The sequence below is a fragment of the Erythrolamprus reginae genome, chromosome 2 (genome assembly GCF_031021105.1).
Source record: "Erythrolamprus reginae isolate rEryReg1 chromosome 2, rEryReg1.hap1, whole genome shotgun sequence".
Lineage (NCBI taxonomy): Eukaryota > Metazoa > Chordata > Lepidosauria > Squamata > Dipsadidae > Erythrolamprus > Erythrolamprus reginae.
In genome coordinates, this window is record NC_091951.1 from 334512985 (window position 1) to 334532994 (window position 20010).

Here is a 20010-nt window from a genome sequence, read left to right on the forward strand (position 1 = left end):
CTTAATTTATTTTATTTTTTTCCAGTAGCCAAAAAGTTGGTTATAAGTTGGGCAGCTGTATAAATGTTTTAAATAAAATGAGTGAATATTTGTGTCTGATAACAACATTTACAGGAAATTTTGGAACTGCCAGTTGCTCACTGTTAGAAACAGTTTGTTTAATTTATTATTTATTTATTTATTTATTGGATTTGTATGCCGCCCCTCTCAGCAGACTTGGGGCGGCTAACAACAATGATAAAAAAGCAACATGTTTTTAATCATGATTTCAATTAACCATTGCCTTAGGGATCCAGTGTACATATAACAAAGTATACAGAGTGGGTTTGCACATTATAATCGAACAATGAACAACTGCATTACAGGGTCTTTCCATTATCTATTACCTTTAAAATGGACACCAAACTTTGAAATGGAGCTGAAAAGAATTACTGTAGTGTTTAAAATGTTCAAATTCAATTACTATCCCCATTCCTTCTTTCTTTCTAAACACCCAGTGCTGTTTGAAGTGTCTTCAGCTAGTGTTGCATCTGGGTCTGATAGCTGAAAGTTCCATTTTTAACAGTTATTCCACTCTTCTCCACAACATCCTATTATTCTGGGATCTTCAGTGGATCTGCCTTCTTACTTGGTTATCATTTACATCAGTAATCATTTATCTGTTGCCTTTGGGTGTAATGTTCTTCTGACTTTAACCTACATCTTTTATATTGAGTCTCACATCTTTTATTTCCACTCTCCTTGTGAGCATTTACAATATTCTATTCATATTTGGGTTCATTTAGTATGGCCTGAATATGTTCTGGTAAACCCAGGAAGAAAAGTGACTAGGCAATGGACAATAATTGTTTTAATTATAAATTGTTGAGAGACCTCAGTAATTAGCAATATTTTTAATTTTCATAGAACTGTAGTCTCTAAAGCTTTGTTCCAACCTCAGAAAAAGGTTTGATAATTTCAAGTGTTTCATCTTGAGGATTGCAATTAAACATTTGTGTTCAAGGTTTTTTAAAAATACTAATTTAAAAATATAGTGAGGGTTTTTAAAAAAAATCAAATTTCAGTGTCTGCTCTAATCCTGATATATGTTTCATGTATTCTAAAATAATCCCCTTACTTAATTTGGGTTGCTATTTAGATTTTAAGCTCACTTACCTTGGTGGCTCTGGAATAAAGAACAAAATACTTGTTTTGAATTAGAAACATAGAAACATAGAAGACTGACCGCAGAAAAAGACCTCATGGTCCATCTAGTCTGCCCTTATACTATTTCCTGTATTTTATCTTACAATGGATATATGTTTATCCCAGGCATGTTTAAATTCAGTTAAATTCAGTTAAATTTACCAACCACGTCTGCTGGAAGTTTGTTCCAAGGATCTACTACTCTTTCAGTAGTAGATCCTTGGAACAAACTTCCAGCAGACGTGGTTGGTAAATCCACAGTAACTGAATTTAAACGAATTCTCCGTTTTTTTCATATAACTGGAATACTTAAAATATTTTGAATTGTATTTAGCTGGAATGCAGTCTCAAAAATTTTCAGGTATTATTGCTTTGGTTTTGTGTTTGAAGCAAAATGTTTTGTTTGGTGTATACTTTCTCATTTATTTATCCATTCCTCAGTTTAATAATCCCTCAATAGCTCCAGTTGATGTTGCAGTTAAATTTCTCTGTATCCATTTTTTTGTATCCACCCCCCCCTCCCCTCCCCAACCTCTGCTTGAGGGGAAAGATAAGTTCTTCCTTCTCCACTTTCTGCTTTTTAGAAATATAAAAGCTGGACTTTTAGAAGGACTTTTAACTGTGATTATAAAATGTGAAATTAGCAACTGATCAGATACAAGAGGGGTGTCAAACTCATCATGGCAGCGCCATATGATATATCGCAACTCTCCCCCCCCCCCCTTCACTAAACCGGGCATAGAGGTTGCCAGCGTGTGATGCATTCAAATTGCTGGCTGTTGAGTTTGAGATACAAGATATTTTATTTATTTAAAGTTAGAATTTTTAAAGATTATTTTTATGTGTATTAATTGGATTATTATTATTATTATTATTATTATTATTATTATTATTATTATTATTATTATTATGTTAGTACAACACAGCAAACGAGATCACTATGCTGGATTTCGTATTTCATCACCAGTCGGGCGCTTCCCAAGCACCTAGGACTGGGTGATGTAGCGGCAAATTATGTTTGCCGATCCCAGTAAAGCGGCCTTTTGCAATTGACAGATGGAGATTTTGTCAATTCCGATGGTTTTCAAATGTCCGCTGAGATCCTTTGGCACTGCGCCCAGCGTGCCAAGTACCACTGGGACCACTTTCACTGGCTTATGACGGAGTCGTTGCAGCTCGATTTTTAGATCTTCGTATTTCACTAATTTCTCTAGCAGCTTCTCCTCAATTCTGCTGTCCCCTGGGATTGCGATGTCGATGATCCATACTTTCTTTTTCTCCACGATCACAATGTCTGGTGTGTTATGCTTCAGAATTCGGTCAGTCTGAAGTCGGAAGTCCCACAGTAGTTTTGCTTGCTCATTTTCGACCACTTTTTCGGGCTTATGATTCCACCAGTTCTTTGTCATTGGTAAATGGTAGTTCCGACACAAGTTCCAGTCCATCATTTTTATCAATTATTATTATTATTATTACTACTACTACTACTACTACTACTACTATTACTATTATTATTTATTAGATTTGTATGCCGCCCCTCTCCTGTTGTGTCTTTATATATGCTGTGAGACGCCCCAAGTCCTCGAAGAGGGGCGGCATACAAATCCAATAAAAATAAAATTAGAAGAGACTGCCCCCACTTCAGTTTTTGGAAATTAAAAGTAAAGGAGGGGAGAAGTTGTTCATTCTCTTTCCAATTTCTTACATATTCCCATTAAGATGCATAAAATTCCTTTTTTTGCATTTATTGCTAATGTTCTCTGCTTTTTTAAAATCTGTGGTGACTAGATAGCAGTGGCTTTAATTGTTTCCTGACACCTTTTTTATTTGACCTATATAAGGATATATCTGGAAGAATCATACTGAGTTTAATTATGCTAGTCATTCTTTTCAGTGTTTCTGCATTGGCATGGATTTCTGTTTCTCTGGTTATTAATACCACACGCTAGCAATCTGGAATAATTATTCTTCATTTAAATTCTTTATATGGTCTACCGAATTGTGTCATGAATTTCATAGCTTACAGAAGAATATTGACTTTTGATCATGAAAAGTGAAAAGACACTTGTCACAGTGTTTAACCCTTTAATTGTAAAAAGTCATATGGGGCTTAGCTGTTTTCTCTGTACTTGATGTTAAGAAACTAAAAATTGAGGTGCTCATTTTATCTATTGTATTTCCAATCAGGTGATCTGCAAATCAGATGCTCCTACAGGAGATGTTCTTCTTGACGAAGCTTTGAAGCACATTAAAGAAACTCAGCCTCCCGAAACAGTGCAGAACTGGATAGAACTGCTTAGTGGTAAGAAATTTTGTGAAAAATTAACCTTGCTGAATGCTTTCTTTGGGCTGCCATTAATAGTAGTGTTTAAGGCACAAGTTTTTAAGTTGTGATCTTGGTGTATGTATGTCTTCTGGCCACACAACGTTAACTAAGTGTTAAAGCATTAGTGTTAATCTTCTGAGATTTGAGAGGTAATCATTTAAAATTCCCTACAACACGATAATCCAATAAAAAGTATGTGTTGCTTTGGTGGGATATAAAGTTCTGTTATGAATGTAGTGCTGTGTTCCTAATACTATGGTAGTTTGGATTAGCTTTGCTCCCCCTGACTCGGTTAATCAGGTGAGCAAAGGTTAAGACTAGTCACCCCGAGTCTTCGGAGAAGGGCGGCATACAAATCTAATAAATGTAATTGAATTGAATTAATCACTTTTTGGCTTTCAAACTATTTGAATCTGGAGATGCCCTTATTATCTTTTCTTTCTTGTTTTCCACAATTTTGATTGTGTATCTTCAGATATTATCATTTTTTTCATGCCTAGAAACTAGGGGTTAGGATGATTATTTTTAAATTTAATTTTTTTTAGTTCCGTGAACAGAGAATTCAGAAAGGAATTATAAGAATCCAGTTCAGATTGGAGAAGGTCATCACGGAATTTGATATACAGCTCACATACAATATTCATTATTATCCCAATTTTCCAAAAAGCAAGAAGAAAAACAACAAATAGTTAATTTGAAGAAAGTTTTCATCTACAAACTATGTCAGTGAAAGAACAGCTCCTACCTTCAATAGTTCCCATAACCTTGTTAGGGAAATTAGGACTCCCTGCTTCCATCTTTTATCCTTTCATTTAAAAAATTAAACCTAACCCTAGTTCAGAGAAAACATAATAACAAAAGTTAAATATTTTAAAAGATAAATGTATTGCTAAGGAAGAAGAATAAGTAGAAATTAAAAAGTACAGAGGTACTCCCCAGTTTAAGAACAAATTCTGTTCTCAAGGTTGTCTTTTAAATTGAATTTGTATGTAAGGTGGAATAATATTATTGTATAATGCTGTATAAATGGAATTGTGTAATGAACCACTATGTATTTAATTCGAATTTTGCTATAATAGCCCATATTCTTAACTATGGGTCATCCTTAAACCAAAGCATACTTAACTCAGGACATGCTATATTCCAGTTATATTGGTATAAGCTTGATTAATTCCTAGTAAGTGAGAGACACCAAATTAGAAATCCAAATTAGAGAGACACCAGTCATTATACAGGCCTGAGTTCTCTTTCTTCTAAATTACTTCCAAAGACAATCCTCTCTTTTAATTTAAATACCTGTTCAGGCTGTTGCATTCACACAGAATTCCTGGTAGTGTGTACAGTGTTCCTTCAAATTTCGCGGGGGATGCGTTCTAAGATCGCCCACGAAAGTTGAATTTCCATGAAGTAGAGATGCCACACCATTTTTGGCTATGGACAGTATCACAAACCATCCCTTAACACTTTAAACCCTTAAATTACCATTTCCCATTCACTTAACAACCATTTACTCACCATTATTACTGGTACCATTGAATAAGACACTTAGTGATCCTGATATTTATAAACATAATTATTTATTAACAATAATTTTTTTTTGTTATTTATTTGCAAAAATTATTAGTTTGGTGATGACGTATGATGTCATCGGGCGGGAAAAATGGTATAGAAAAAACCTGTAAAGTATTTTTTAATTAATATTTTTTGAAAAACCGTGGTATAGGCTATTTGCGAAGTTCGAACACGCAAAAATTGAGGGAACACTGTATTTCTAATAAAAATAAAGGATTTCCATTATTGAATTATAATGTTTAAATTATAATTTCCTTTGCCTCTTGTAAATGAAAACTTTAATATGCTTGGTGCTAATATGTTTTTTCTCCATGAAGTAATAATATGTTGCTATTTCTAAAAAATAAATATATATGACTTACAAATATGTAGTTTAGTCATACACTATAATAGAACATTTTAATCTTCTACTGCTTCATAGTTCAAGGCAACATGGCTCCCAATTTTATTTTTCTTTCAGTCGGCTTATTAACTTTCTCCACCTTAAGTATCTTTCACAAACAGCATAATGTTTATTCATAGTTCCAGTGAAATCAGGGGAGTTAATCCCTTGTAAATAGTAGACTTAAATCTTAATAACACTTGTGTGCATTGTTTCCTCTTATCCTAGCTGTGCGCTAACAGGAAGGAAAAACCAGTGTTGAACATGAGACAAATGCAGAGCTTGTCCTGCTAGTATAGGAAACAGTGTTTTCACAGTTTCCAGAAAAATGTTTTGCATAGGGATTCAGGAAGCAAAATAAGCCTTAGAAGACTGCTTCTGACTGAGGTTGCCTTTCTTTTCAATCCTCCAAGCTGCAAATATTGGCTAATATTGATTACTCTGTTAATATTCATCAGGCGTATTAAATGCTTAAGGGAAAGCATGTTAAAATGCTATTTATATGCATATAGACAGTGAAGGGCTACCAGAATTTTTACTACCACACTGTGGGCATGGCTTATGCATTTTCTTTCAAAATCTTTCAGTGCAAATTGGGTGCTCTGGGGTGGAGCTCCATTTTCGCTACCCCACTGCGTCCCCCCCCCCAAAAAAAAATCCGGGCAGTAGCCCAACCCTTCATATAGATATAATTTTGTTTAAGTAAATGAAAGCAGAAAAATAACATATCACTGTTATTTGTACAGTGGTTGTTGGTCAAGAAAATCAATTTTGAAAGGAATCAGGAAGTTGCCATACATCCGTGAGGGCAATACTATGGCATACCTGAGGGCACCTGAGCTATGTCAGCTCCAGTGCACATTTGTGTGTTAGCCAGCTGATTTTTGGCCTTCCAGAGGATGGGGGGAGGCCGTTTTTCGCCCTCCCCAGGTTTCAGGAAAGCCTCTGGAACCTGCAGGTGGCAAAAAACAGGCTCAATGAGCCTATTGGAAGTTTTGAAATGAACTTCTGGTAGACTCATTGGGCAGTTTTTCGCCTTCCCCAGGCTTTAGGATGTTTCCCTGAAGCCTGGGGAGGGCGAAAAACAGCTCAACAGGGCCTACCAGAAGTCCGGAGGCGCGAGAGGTAGGGCAGGGCGAGGTGTTGTGCACACATGTGCAGGGGGAGGGCATTGCATTATGGGTGTGAACACCCTTTTGGCACCGGAGTAAAAAAAGGTTCGCCATCACTGCCTTAGATTATTATTACTGTTATTATTTATTGGATTTGTATGCCACCCCTCTCCGCAGACTTGGGGCGGCTAACAACAATGATAAAAAACAACATGTAACAATCCAATTTAATAAAACAACTAAAAACCCTTATTATAAAAACCAAACATACACACAAACATACCATACATAACTTGTATAAAGCTGCAGCTCTGACTGTTGGTATCATACGTATAGTTTTGTGATGGTTTTTTTTAACACAGATAGTTTCTATTACTCTGCTGGCTTTCCAACCTGTCCACCTCGATGTTGAATTTATAACTCCCAGAATTCCTAAATGGTTTGCAGCACAAATGGAGAAAGGAGACAGATTGGGGGAAACTATTTTATGCATTGTTATATTTTTCCCCATAAGCACATTGCTTAAAAATTGTACTTCAGAAGTTTTGCAAGTTGTATAATATTTTCACGAGTATGAACAAAATAGATCTGTAATTTTTCGGTATCACTAAACAGCGTAATTAGCCCTCCACTTCTCTACTTATGCAACCAGACTTGAAATCCTAGGCTTAGAAAACTTAGAACTATGTTGCCTTTGACACAACCTAAGCTTAGCTCAAAAAGTCATCTGCTACAACTTCCTTCCTGTCAACAACTTACTTCAGCTTCAGCCACAATAATACATGAGCACACAACAAATGCAAACCGCTCCAAATCTGACAGCAGAAAATACAACTTCAGCAAACAAGTAGTTAATGCTTGGAACTCACTACCTGACTCTGTAGTTTCATCACCAAGTCCCCCCCCCCAAAAGAAACCTTTACCCTTAGACTATCTACTGTTGACCTCACCCAATTTCTAAGAAGTCAGGAAGGGGTGTTGCATAAGTGCACCAGCGTGCCTTCCATCTCCTGTCCTAATGTTTCCCTCTTAATAGTACCCATCTCATGGATATAAACAGCGTTATATCTATGTATACTACCAATACGTACTTGACATAAATGAATAAAATAAACTGCCAACTCAATTGCTAAGTGACGCAACCATAAAGTATGATATTAGATTACTGTGCCAACTTACATCAGCAAGTGTGACATTCCTGGTTATAGTGTTAACCAACATCTGTGCAACATCATGTCATTAGGTACCACTTGCAACTTCTTGCTAGTTTCTCCATTGATTTTGCTTGTCAGAAGCTGACAGTGATGGTCAAGTGACTTTAGGACACTGCAACAGTCACAATGTCAAGGATCTATTGTAAGTCGTTTCATATGGTGCCATTGTAACTTTGAATGGCACTGTCCTTCACTGTATTTGTATTTCTTTGTACGTAATAAACTCCCAACTAGAGCATATGAAGTACATTCTTTGGATAGAATGCAATACTACTTCCTCCAAGGTGAAAGATTTGCAGCTCTGTGTATCACCTTTGAATGAGCTCTAGCCTAGCCTTCTTCTTGGATCTTTTAGTTTGGGAGCAATAATTTGTTTTAAATTATTTGTATTTAGTATGTTCAATCATGTGAGGAGAAGGCCCTGCTTCTAATCTGAAGCACTAACATCTCATTTATAGTTTTGAAAAGAAATATGCATTAAAATATCCTCCTCATTCTAAGATACAACAGAGTTTCAGCGGAAACTTGCAAAATATTCATAAGTCCGCGAAGAACTCTGAAATATAAAGTCATGGTAAAATAATTGTCAACTTAGAAGTAACTTAACTTCCTCAGAATTCCTTGTAGTTTGAGGGTTTGGTCACAAGGTGTCACCAATAGCCCAAGAAAAATAATCTAATTAAATAGACACACAAAAGAAGGGGTTCCCCCCCCTTTCATACTTGTTTGATAAGACTTTAAGAGTGAAATCTATGTATTTTCAGCATATTTTGAGAATCCTGTAAATATTTTAATAATAAGATAGGCAGTAGACTTTCCCTGTAGTAGACTTTTAAGCAGATACAGGCAAGACATTAGAACAGGTAATTAAGTAGACGGTATCAATATATAGTTTTAAGTAATGATCAAGATATGCAAGAACCAACTTTTTAAAAAGAATCCAGTAAATGCAATTATCTGCAAAATGCTTGAAGAGAGAAGGGCATCGCTTTCTCGCTGTCTCTTACTCAATTTTATATGTCAGTTGCCTTCACAGCTAATCCTTGATTTAAAACAGTTCATTTAGTGACCATTCAAAGTTACAATGGCTTACAAAAGAGTTACACAGTTGAAAAAGGCACGTAAGACCTTGTTAGACATGTAATGATGGTTGTAGCATCTCCATGATTAAAATCCAGATACTTGGTAACTGACTCACATTTATGACAGTTCCAGTGTCTCTGGATCATGTGATCATCTTTTGTGACCTCCTGACAAAGTCAACGGGGAGGCCAGGTTCACTTAACCATGTTACTAACTTAACAACTGTGATGATTCACTCAACAACTCTGGCAAGAAGGGTTGTAAAATGGGACAAAATTCACTTAACAAATGTTTTCTCTTAGCAAAAATGTTGGGCTAAGTTGAGGAATATCTATACAGTGTTCCCTCGATTTTCGCTGGTTCGAACTTCGCGAATAGCCTATACCACGGTTTTTCGAAAAATATTAATTAAAAAATACTTCGCGGGTTTTTTCCTATACCACGGTTTCCCCCCGATGACATCATATGTCATTGCCAAACTAATAATTTTTGCAAATAAATAACAAAAAAAATAATTTGTTAATGAATAATTATGTTTATAAATATCAGGATCGCTAAGTGTCTTATTCAATGGTGAGTACCAGTAATAATGGTGAGTAAATGGTTGTTAAGGGAATGGGAAATGGTAATTTAGGGGTTTAAAGTGTTAAGGGATGGCTTGTGATACTTTCCATAGCCAAAAATTGTGTATTTACTTCCACATCTCTACTTTGCGGAAATTCGACTTTCACGGGCGGTCTCGGAACGCATCCCCCGCGGAAATCGAGGGAACACTACTTTCTTTAGGGTAAGGGTTAATGATTTAGCATTTGTTACAAGGCTTGTTCAGTTATTTGGTTTATCTTCTTGTAGAAAGTTTCCCAACAAGTACATGTGACCTCATCCACTAGAATATTTTTGAGAGACACTTGGAAAGAGTTTCAGGGACGGAGATTGGGCATTTAGAGGTTATTTGGGTGATTCAGAGGTGCTGAGTACATCAAGTGGATCATTAAATCTTATCAGACGGAGCAAAAAAACCAATGTTATATTTTTGGTGTGATGATGTTACCAAAAATATCTACTAAATGTTTACGAGCTTTTTTTTCTGTCCCCCCCCCCCCTTTCCAGGTGAGACATGGAATCCGTTAAAATTGCATTACCAGTTAAGAAACGTCCGCGAACGGTTAGCCAAAAACCTAGTTGAAAAGGGGGTTTTGACTACGGAGAAACAGAACTTTCTCCTCTTTGACATGACCACGCACCCCCTCACCAACAACAACATTAAGCAGCGCCTCATCAAGAAAGTTCAAGAAGCTGTGCTTGACCGATGGGTGAATGACCCCCACCGCATGGACAAGCGCTTGCTGGCTCTCATTTACTTAGCCCACGCGTCGGACGTCCTGGAGAACGCTTTTGCCCCCCTTCTGGATGAGCAGTATGACCTTGCCACAAAGAGGGTGCGGCAGCTCCTGGATTTAGACCCTGAAGTCGAATGTATGAAAGCCAACACAAACGAGGTTCTGTGGGCTGTTGTAGCAGCCTTCACGAAATAAGTACAATCAGACTGCTCAAACACTTTTCCTCTTCCCCCCTCCATTTCCTGTAAATCGATTAATCTTCTCTTAACAATTCATATTTTCTCTCATTTGCACCTCCCCTTTTTGTGATGAAAATCGGTTCCTGCTCATAAGAATGGTAGGTAATGTGTTCTGGGTACCCATACGCCACCACCCTTGCTGCTCCCCCCCCCCCATGTGTGTCTACTACAGGATTCTGCTGGTGCAAGAAAGCTACTTCCTGTTCTTAAACTGGTGGGCTGCCATATTGTCGCTCTGTTTTATATCCAATTTAAGTTACTTTAGATTTCTATTGTGCACTTCCTTTTCTTCCTCTGGAACGCTGTTGTACAAAGAGAAGCCACTTCCCTGGAGAGAAGCAAGAACCTAGTTCCCAGCGGATTTAGCTCCATAATGTGCCTCGGCAGCAGAGCACTGTGGACTAAAATCATAAAAAGGTTTTGACGCCCCAGAGTTTAGCCACATTAAAATCTGAAGAAAGTGGTTTTTGCCATGAACGTGTGTGTTGGGAACTCACGTAGAACCAGCCTAGCTGAATGAAATCTGAGATAAGCATCTAAAGCAATACTTGATGAAATATATTTTCTTTCTTCATTGAAGTTTGGATGTGTTCAAATCATTCTAAAACCTGGAATACCCCAAAATGGGCTCAGTAAGGTTTGCACATTGCTGCCCGTGAAAAACTATATAGCAAAGCAACACTCTTGAAGTCTCAAATTAGTACAGAAAGGTCCAGTTGTTTCACAAAAAGCTCTTATGATGGGATGCATTCCAATGTAGCCTGTACATAGTAAGAATTGTATATTAACACTCACGAGCACATGAAATGATTCTAGTAAAATTCCAAATGTCAATGGATGGGACACTTGGCATTCCATTTATTTGCTTTTTTTTCCAGCTTCTGCCTTCCCTTCTCCCCCTGCCCTGTTTTGGGAAGCTGAGCCTCCTATAAGTGAGTGAGTGAACACGTGTGATTATTTTTTTGACCTGCCTAGGCTTTGTGCCATCCAGGTACAATCTGCCTGTGCATTGCCTTGATAGTATTTGTAGTACGATAAAAACTACGTTATTATAATTTTTTTTTTTTAAAAAAATCTTATTTTCAGAAGAGACTTGTGACCAGAAAAATTCTTTGTGCGGTTTTCAGTTTTAGTTTATTCACAACCTAATACTGTACGATGTCTCATGTCATTAATCTACTTAACACTTCCAAAAACAAAAAATGAAAATCAGCTGTCAATCTTAGCAAGTATTGCATGTAAATTGTTAGCAGGTGATACTGCAGTTAAACCAATTAAGAGTTCTGTAGTAGGACACTCTACTATGTTTTAATTTTTATATACAATTATGCTGATTAGCACATTATTGTAAAATATATAAACTGGCTTTTTAAAGTTTATTACCTCTTTACTGTTGCTTGTCTTTGCTTCACAATGTAAATATTATGCGTTGAAGAAATTAAAAACAGGCTTTCCCCCTACTTTTTGGTTCAAATAACAGAACACATTAATAAGTGGGACTGGTATCTAGAGATTTTTCCTTTAACGCTGAAAACAGAGAATACTAAATGACGCATATAACTGTAGTTGAAAGTAAAGGGAATTCCCAATCTGTATACTAGCTTTTTACCTACGGTAAATAAACCTATAATCTTGAAAGTGCCTGAAACAGAGCAAGCATATAATTTTGTATTTTGTGTTCTTAATTCTGATTATTATAATTCTGATTAGATCTGTCCTACGTAGTGTTGAAAACTACTGTAATCCTTTTGGGGATTTCTTGCAAACAAAGAATGGATGCATCAGATTTTCATCTCGCAAGGATGAAACGTTTCTCTGATTAGATCAATTTCTTCTACCTATCCAGAATTGATGATAAATAGAAACCTTTTTTTTAATGTGAAATTTTCTGTTACAGTACTTAGCAATAAGAAGTAATCTAAAGTAATCTTAAGTTTCGGGAGTGATTCTTTAATTGAACCAGAACATGGTGTCTCTTCCTTCCACAAATAATATGACATTTATGGACTGTGCTACAGGATTGAATTCCTAGCCTCTAAAAAAGGAATTAGAATCCAATGCTGTGGAATGTTTTCATTTGTTTTACAGTTTTGAGACATAATTATATATCACAGTTTTCAGGTTTTTGCATATCCATAGTAATGTGAACTGAATGAATAATATGTGCATTTGATAATTACTCAGCTTTGCAAAATGTTTTCTGGCTGATGAAAACGAAGTTAGAATAATGGCTCAGAATTTCTTCAGCATCACTTTTCGGGAAAATTGGTCCAAGGACAAGAATAACTTAACTGAGCCTGATGCAGATAATAGCCCTCACGGGTAGCAGTGGTCAATGATGTCACAAATATGGATAAGATTGCATAAAAATTGGAATTTCAATACCCATCATCAATTCCAGTGAATATCATATAGGTTAGTAAATTGGTGTTGAACTGGATTTTTAAAAAGTTTTTCCTAAAGTCACCTAGAATAAATAATCATTTGCAACAATTCCAATAGGAAGGATTCGAGAATGGTTGGTTCAGATTCATAGAATACTTTTGCTTTCCTGAGACCAAGAGGAATTACAGGCTGTCCTAGAAAAACATTTTTTGGTGAGCAAAGGACAGTGTGCATGTAATTCTGAATATCTAAACTTGTCACACTGTCTCCAATTATACAAACGGAAAGCTCTGATGAGAGTATACATGATTTCAATAAGTTATTGGGACTCTTTATACCACTCTTTGGCTTTGCTATAGAAAAACCTTTTATTATCCAAAACAGCTCCAATGGTTGGATTTGCGTAGCTCTATTTGTAACCCTAAAGCAAAGGTTATGTCTATGATCACACAGAGTAAGTGCAAAGATGATTTCTCACCTGCATTATTACAATTCATGAAGTCCCCTTGTTGAATACTTTTTAAGTTATTTCACAGGGTTGGTTTTTTTAATTAAAAGTTCTACTTAATTAATTAGTGATAGTTTAATCATGTCAAAATATTTTAAAACATTGGAAATAAGCCAGCAGACTGAACCTTAGTCCATTTGCGATAAGCTGAGATGTTGTTAATTGGTGCCTAGTTGCTAGAGTTTTGAGAGCTGACTGCAAGTTGAAATTCCTGCTCAGACATGTATTTAGCAGGTGAGTGGGTTGTGTGAATGACCTTGTGAATCTCAGCTAATAAATGATCTAATCTTAGAAGTTTCATGACAGTTGCTGAGATAGAGAACTGATCTCTGCCCTAAGCCTTATATGTTTAATGGTGAATATTCAGGATTTCACACACACCCTTAAGTCTATTCACTCAATGAATATATTAAGATTAGATGCCCACCATAATGTAGGCCATTGAATAATATAGGCCATTGAATAATACAGTGATCCCTCGATTTTCGCGGGTTCAAACTTCGCGAAACGGCTATACCACGGTTTTTCAAAAAATAATTAAAAAATACTCTGCGATTTTTTTTCTATACCACGGTTTTTCCCACCCAATGACGTCATACGTCATCACCAAGAGTCACTTCTCTCTCTCTCTCTCTCTCTTCTGTCATTCTCTGCTTCAATCATTTTCTCATTTCTCTTTTTTCTCCCCTTTTTTCTATCATTTTTTTCGCTCTCTACCTTCCACTCTCCCCCCTCTTGCTCTCTCTCTCTCTCTCTTTCTCACTCTCTTTCTCCCTCCTTTCTATCTCGCTCTGTCTGTTGCTCTCTCTCTGTGAGAACGCCTGCCCCGCCTCTCCTGCAGCCCCCTCGCTGACAGCTGGGATGAAAGCGCTCTCAGCTAAGGGACTGTGAGAGGGGCGGGGCGGGCATTCTCAAAGCGCTCAGAGCGGCTAGCAGCCGAATGAGGAGGACGAGAAGCCGTAGCCGCCAGCGCTGCTGCAGGAGGACCCGTGCCCCAAGAAAGCCGGTGAGAGGGGCAGATCGGGCGGGCGGAGGGTAGCGGCGAGGGGGCCGGAGGCGGGGGGGGGGGGCGACATTCAAAACAATCTTTGCCGGCCTCAGCACTTTCGTCACTCCCCGCCCCCAACTTCAAGCCCGGCTCCTTGCGCGGCCTTGGAAAAGGGTGCGCGGGGGTAGTTTTTGGCTGTCCATAGCCAAAAATGGTGTTTTTACTTCCGCATCTCTACTTCGCGGAAATTTGACTTTTGCGGGCAGTCTGGGAACGCAACCACTGCGAAAATCGAGGGATCACTGTACTATGTCCTATTTTTCCAGGAGATTAGACCTAACTGAATGTAAATGCAATGATGTCCTATTTCCACAAGTGAGTTGAAAGTATATTGCTTTTTGTTAGTTTTCTTGTAATGGCTTTTGCAATAAGGGAAAAAAGATACCTTGTGTAAAACAGAAGTTTGATGGAACGTTGAAGCATGTTGCTTTCCAATTGCTCAAGTGAAGCATTTTTCCTTCTCCTAGTTCTTCAGTTGTCTTTGGTAATAATTCGGATAAATCGTAGAGGAGTTTGGAATTCTTTGGGCACAAACCATTTGCTTTTCTGCTGACCTACATGGTAGCACAAATCTGAAGTAATAAAGTCTGGACATTTACCCATCATCAAAGAAAGATGCCTGTTTACGTTAAACATGTTTTGCAATTTATAAACGTGAATTAATATAATTACTTATAATTTAAAGTAGCCTGCCTCAACCAGATTTCTTCTAGCTTTACAGGTTAGGATGCAAAAAGCTAATGTATATGCAGTTGATCATAGTGAAAAAGACTTATTAACATTACACTGAATTTGGACAAGATAATCCTCCAACTAGAAGGAATGCCTTCAAATAGAGAGTCAGCCTCCATAAATTGAGTCATCGTTATGTGTTTTCCCTGATCAGCGAGCATTGAGGCAACAGGGAAGGGGCAAGTACTGAAGAAGAATAAGCCTGGGGAAGAAATGGAACACGGACACTCTCAAAACTAGGATCAGTCCAGTGGATTCTTCAGGGTGTCCAGCAAACCTGAAAAACAGGGAAATCGGCGAATTATCAAGGAAGTTGGCGGTTCAGGAAATATCGGAATTATCAGGGAATTTGAAAAAACTGAAATAAATCAGGGGGAAAAACTATTTTAAAAGTCAGGGGGAAATGTTTTTTAAAAATGGATCGCGCTGCCTGGCAGAGTCAAGCAAAAATGAGCATAACTGTGGCAACATCTTGTTTCCTAAGCTACTGATCTTTCTCCATGGCTTAGCCATTTGGTATGATGTCCTCTACGACTGTGCTTTAACTAGATTGCAAGTTACAGGAAAAAGTCAGGGAATTTCAAAATACTTTCCCCCTGGACATCCTGATTCTTGTAGGTTCAGACTGATCCTCTAGAACCAGTAGCGGAAATTTCCCCCCACTTGCTGAACCAGCAGCGATGGGTGGCTGGACGTGCCCCGAACCAGTCCTACAGCTTGAAATCTGTCCACTGGAGTAAAAGTTGCATGAAAATAATTATATGTGCGAAGCCGCCTGCACATGCGCAGATAAGTTTAACCCGGGAGTGATGTTGCAAAATGCACACTTCCGGCACAACTCCGAACTGGTAGCAAAGGTAAGTAGAACCCACCCTGGTCTAGAGGACTAGTTAGAAGGAGCTACTGCTCAAAAAAATTAAGGGAACACTCAAATAACACATCCTAGATATGAATGAATGAAATATTCTCGTTTTTTACTTTGTTCTGTGCAAGTTGAATGTGCACAACAGCATGTGAAATTGACTTTCAGTCAGTTGCTTCCTAAGTGGATAGTTTGATTTCACAGAAGTTTGATTTACTTGGAGTTACATTGTGTTATTTAAGTGTTCCCTTTATTTTTTTGAGCAGTGCATTAACACAAGGCTTGTTCATAAAAATTGAGAGAGGGAAAGTGGTTGCCACTCAAGATTAGACCTCCACTCTTAACCTGGATCCTTGGAGGTCCTGTGATAAAGGCAACCCAACATTTGCAGGCTGCAAGGTGTTTGAGATCCTTGTTTGAGCAAAACTAATGCGGCGTCCTGCTCATTCTAAGCCTTTGTCTTTTGCTATCTTGTCCGGTCTTTGGGCCAACATGGAACCAAGAAGTGTCTGCAACTTCTTGAAGGCAAAAGTAAAAATGGAAAGAAAGGGGTTTCTTCCACGGGAATGGAAGAAAATATTTCCTTTCTACCAAAAAGTGAAAACCCCTTTCCTCTCACTCCACCTTCAATCTGGCCTGTGGGACCACTAGAAAGAGCAAAGACCGCCCCACCGTGCCCCTGCCAGTGAAAATGCAGTTCAGGAGGGCTACACACAGCAGGGGTGAAATGCTACCAGTTCGGGCGTACAGGTAATGGTGGCAGCTGGTGGTTCAGAGAACCAGTAGCGGTGGCATCATGAGGCTCCGCCCACCCACCCAAATGCCACCGTTTTCTTTTTTTAACCCTCTGCGCATATGCAAAACCTGCGCATGCACAGGATGAAAAAGCACTTGTGACGGGCACGTGTGCAAGCATAGGGAGCATGCGGACAAATCGTGCGCTTCCGAACCGGTGGGGAAGGTAAGTAGATTTCACCGCTGTGCAATGGCCCTCTGCCAGCAAAAATGGATTGAGAAGGGCCAAAGTTTTTTTTAAACGGGGAGTTTTCCCCAAATTCAGTGTCAGCCTCACGTGAGGCCCATTTGAACAATCTCCAATGTTTCCTGGTTGTGGCTGTTATTAAAAGGGTGGCTGCCTTCCGCAGCAATTGCAGGGGGACGTCAAAAGAAGCAACACCGCAGTCAAAAGTTTTATCTTTATTCTATGTGGCCCAGTGTTATACAGTGTTCCCTCGATTTTCGCGGGTTCGAACTTCGTGAAAAGTCTACCACGGTTTTTCAAAAATATTAATTAAAAAATACTTTGTGGGTTTTTTCCCTATACCGCAGTTTTTCCCACCCGATGAAGTCAAATGTCATCGCCAAACTTTCATCTGCCTTTAATAAATATTTTTTTTAATAAACTTTAATAAACATGGTGAGTAGTAATCTGAATGGTTGCTAAGGGAATGGAAAATTGCAGTTTAGGGGTTTAAAGTGTTAAGGGAAGGCTTGTGATACTGTTCACAGCCAAAAATAGTGTATTTACTTCCGCATCTCTACTTCGCGTAAATTCGACTTTCGCGGGCGGTCTAGGAATGCATCCCCCGCGAAAAGCGAGGGAACACTGTATTTTCATATAAAGGAGCAGAGTTTCAATTATGATTCCCATATTGCCTGTTTTGCTTCCTCTGCAGATGACACTGGCTATATGTGTTCTCTGTTCAATTTAAAACTGAATAAGACATTTTACATTTTTTTTGGGAAATCCATGTTTCCCAGAAGTAAAAAGAAAGCGCCAAACCCTGGCTGCAACGAAAACAAGCTTTTCAAAACTAAAACATTGGCAACAGTTGGCATGAAAAGACTTTGAAAAGGCTCCTTTCCAAATAAACACGGGTGGAAAAAAAATACTTAGGATTTATAGCACTTTGATATTCATGGGATATTGTAAGTGGGTCATAATTTGCCCCTGGTTAAGTGAAATAGCATACGAAACAGTGAGAAAGCCCCAGAGATTTTCTCTATGAAAGTAGCATGAAAATAAATTTCCTGATGATCAGATATTTTGAGAGAACATGCATTTGCGGTGCACCAGAAATAGAAGACATTGCACATGTGCTACTCAATTGTAAACTATACTCCTCAGTAAGACCTCAGTATTTACAGCCCCTACTTGACAAAATCATACACTGGGACTATAATAAACAATTATCATATTTTCTTCAGGGTACAAATATATATGTAGTTTCTAGAACCGCTAAGTTTATAGTCAGGGCTGTTCAGATGAGAATACGTTTTATAGAACATATTGGGGTGGCATGCAAAGGAGATGAACTTACTTAAGAATGTTTTATATTAGTATCTTAGATTTGTTTAATATAATCCTTTGCACGAGTTATATTCTCATGTTTTACTACTCAATTTTAGCTTATTATACTGCATTTTAACTTATTATTTATTCAAATTCCCTCTATTTTAGCCAATTTTATTGTATTTTAACCAGTCACAGTTTTATTACGACCTATGTGGTCCTTTTTCTCGCTTTGATATGGTCGATTGACTAATCAAATAAAGTTGATATTGAATACCAGATAGTTCTTGACTTACGACTTATGAATTGGGATCAAAAAATATATATTGCTAAGTAGGGTAGTCGTTAATTGCCCAGTTTTGTGACCTGTTGTTGTTTTTTTTGCCAGGCTTGTGAAGCAAATCCATTGTAGTTGTTTAAGTGAATTATGAAGGAAACCGTTTGGCGGGACCCAGGGGAAGAGCCTTCTCTGTGGCGGCCCCGACCCTTTGGAACCAACTCCCCCCAGATATCAGAGTTGCCCCCACCCTCCTAGCCTTTCGTAAGCTCCTTAAAACCCACCTCTGTCATCAGGCATGGGGGAATTGACATTCCCTCCCCCTAGGCTTATAAAATTTATGCATGGTACGCTAGTATGTATGATTGGTTTTAATTTGTGGTGTTTTTTTAAATTAACTTAAATATTAGATTTGTTTTACATTGTATTGTTATTGCTGTGAGCCGCCCCGAGTCTGCGGAGAGGGGCAGCATACAAATCTGATTAAACTAAACTAAACTAAACTAAACTGAGCTCCACTGATTCACTTTGCTTGTTGGAAACTTGCTGGGAAGGTTGGAAATGGAGGTCACATGAACCCCAGAGTTCTGCAGCTGCTATAAATACACGCCAGTTGCCAAGCGCCCGACTTTTGATCATGTGAGTGTGGAGAAGCTGTGACATCAGTGTGATGATCTGTCACGAGTCTTCGGAGAGGGGTGGCATGCAAATCTAATAAATCAAATAAATAAACAAACAAACAAACAAACAAATAAAACAACAACAACAACAATAATAATAATAATAATGAGTCATTTTTTTACACTGCTGTTGTAACTTAAAAGATCTATAAACATCGTAAATCTTATCCTGAATCTTCTTCCTGAACTGTAAAATAGATGTAAAAAAAAAATGTGTTTGGAGTCTTGGATGCTTCATCTTCCAGCCTCCTATTGAACTGATAATTTTTAATACTAGATGCAAAGCTACTTTTCTGGGCTTTTCTTAATGAAACTGTAGAATTCCAACCCAGGGAAACATATCTGATTTAATTCCTGGAAGGGGTGGGGGAGAGAACAGTTTTGCTAACCCTGAAAACCAGCTGGCTGGTGTGCATGCATATGCTGGCCAGATGTTTTTCGACCGTGTGCCAGAGTGCCATAAACCTGAATTTCAAGTTTCCAGCACTCTGGCATGCGCGAAGACCATGCTGGAAACCCAAAGAACAGCTGTGATGGCAGGTGTGCCCTCAAAAATGGCTCTGTGTGCCACCTCTGGTTCTAAATGTTACAAAGTGGCTAAAAGCAAGACCTTCGTTCCACAGAGTCGGCCTTCTCCAGGTCCCGGCAGCCAGATAATGTTGGCCGGCGGGGCCTAGGGGAAGAGCCTTCTCTGTGGTGGCCCCAGCCCTCTGGAACGAACTTCCTCCGGAGATACATACTGCCCCCTCCCTCTTGGTTTTCCATAAAGCTT

General features: G+C 38.3%; 1 protein-coding gene across 1 annotated transcript in view; it reads left to right on the forward strand.

Moving 5' to 3' along the window:
• Positions 1-12094, forward strand: part of GOLPH3 (golgi phosphoprotein 3) — a 28735-nt gene extending 16641 nt beyond the window's left edge. Inside the window, exons 3-4 of the mRNA XM_070743484.1 lie at positions 3373-3487; positions 9985-12094. Coding sequence (XP_070599585.1) covers positions 3373-3487; positions 9985-10409 — 540 coding nt within the window. The 3' untranslated portion in view covers positions 10410-12094. The remainder of the gene's footprint in view (positions 1-3372; positions 3488-9984) is intronic.
• The last annotated feature ends 7916 nt before the right edge of the window (positions 12095-20010 follow it).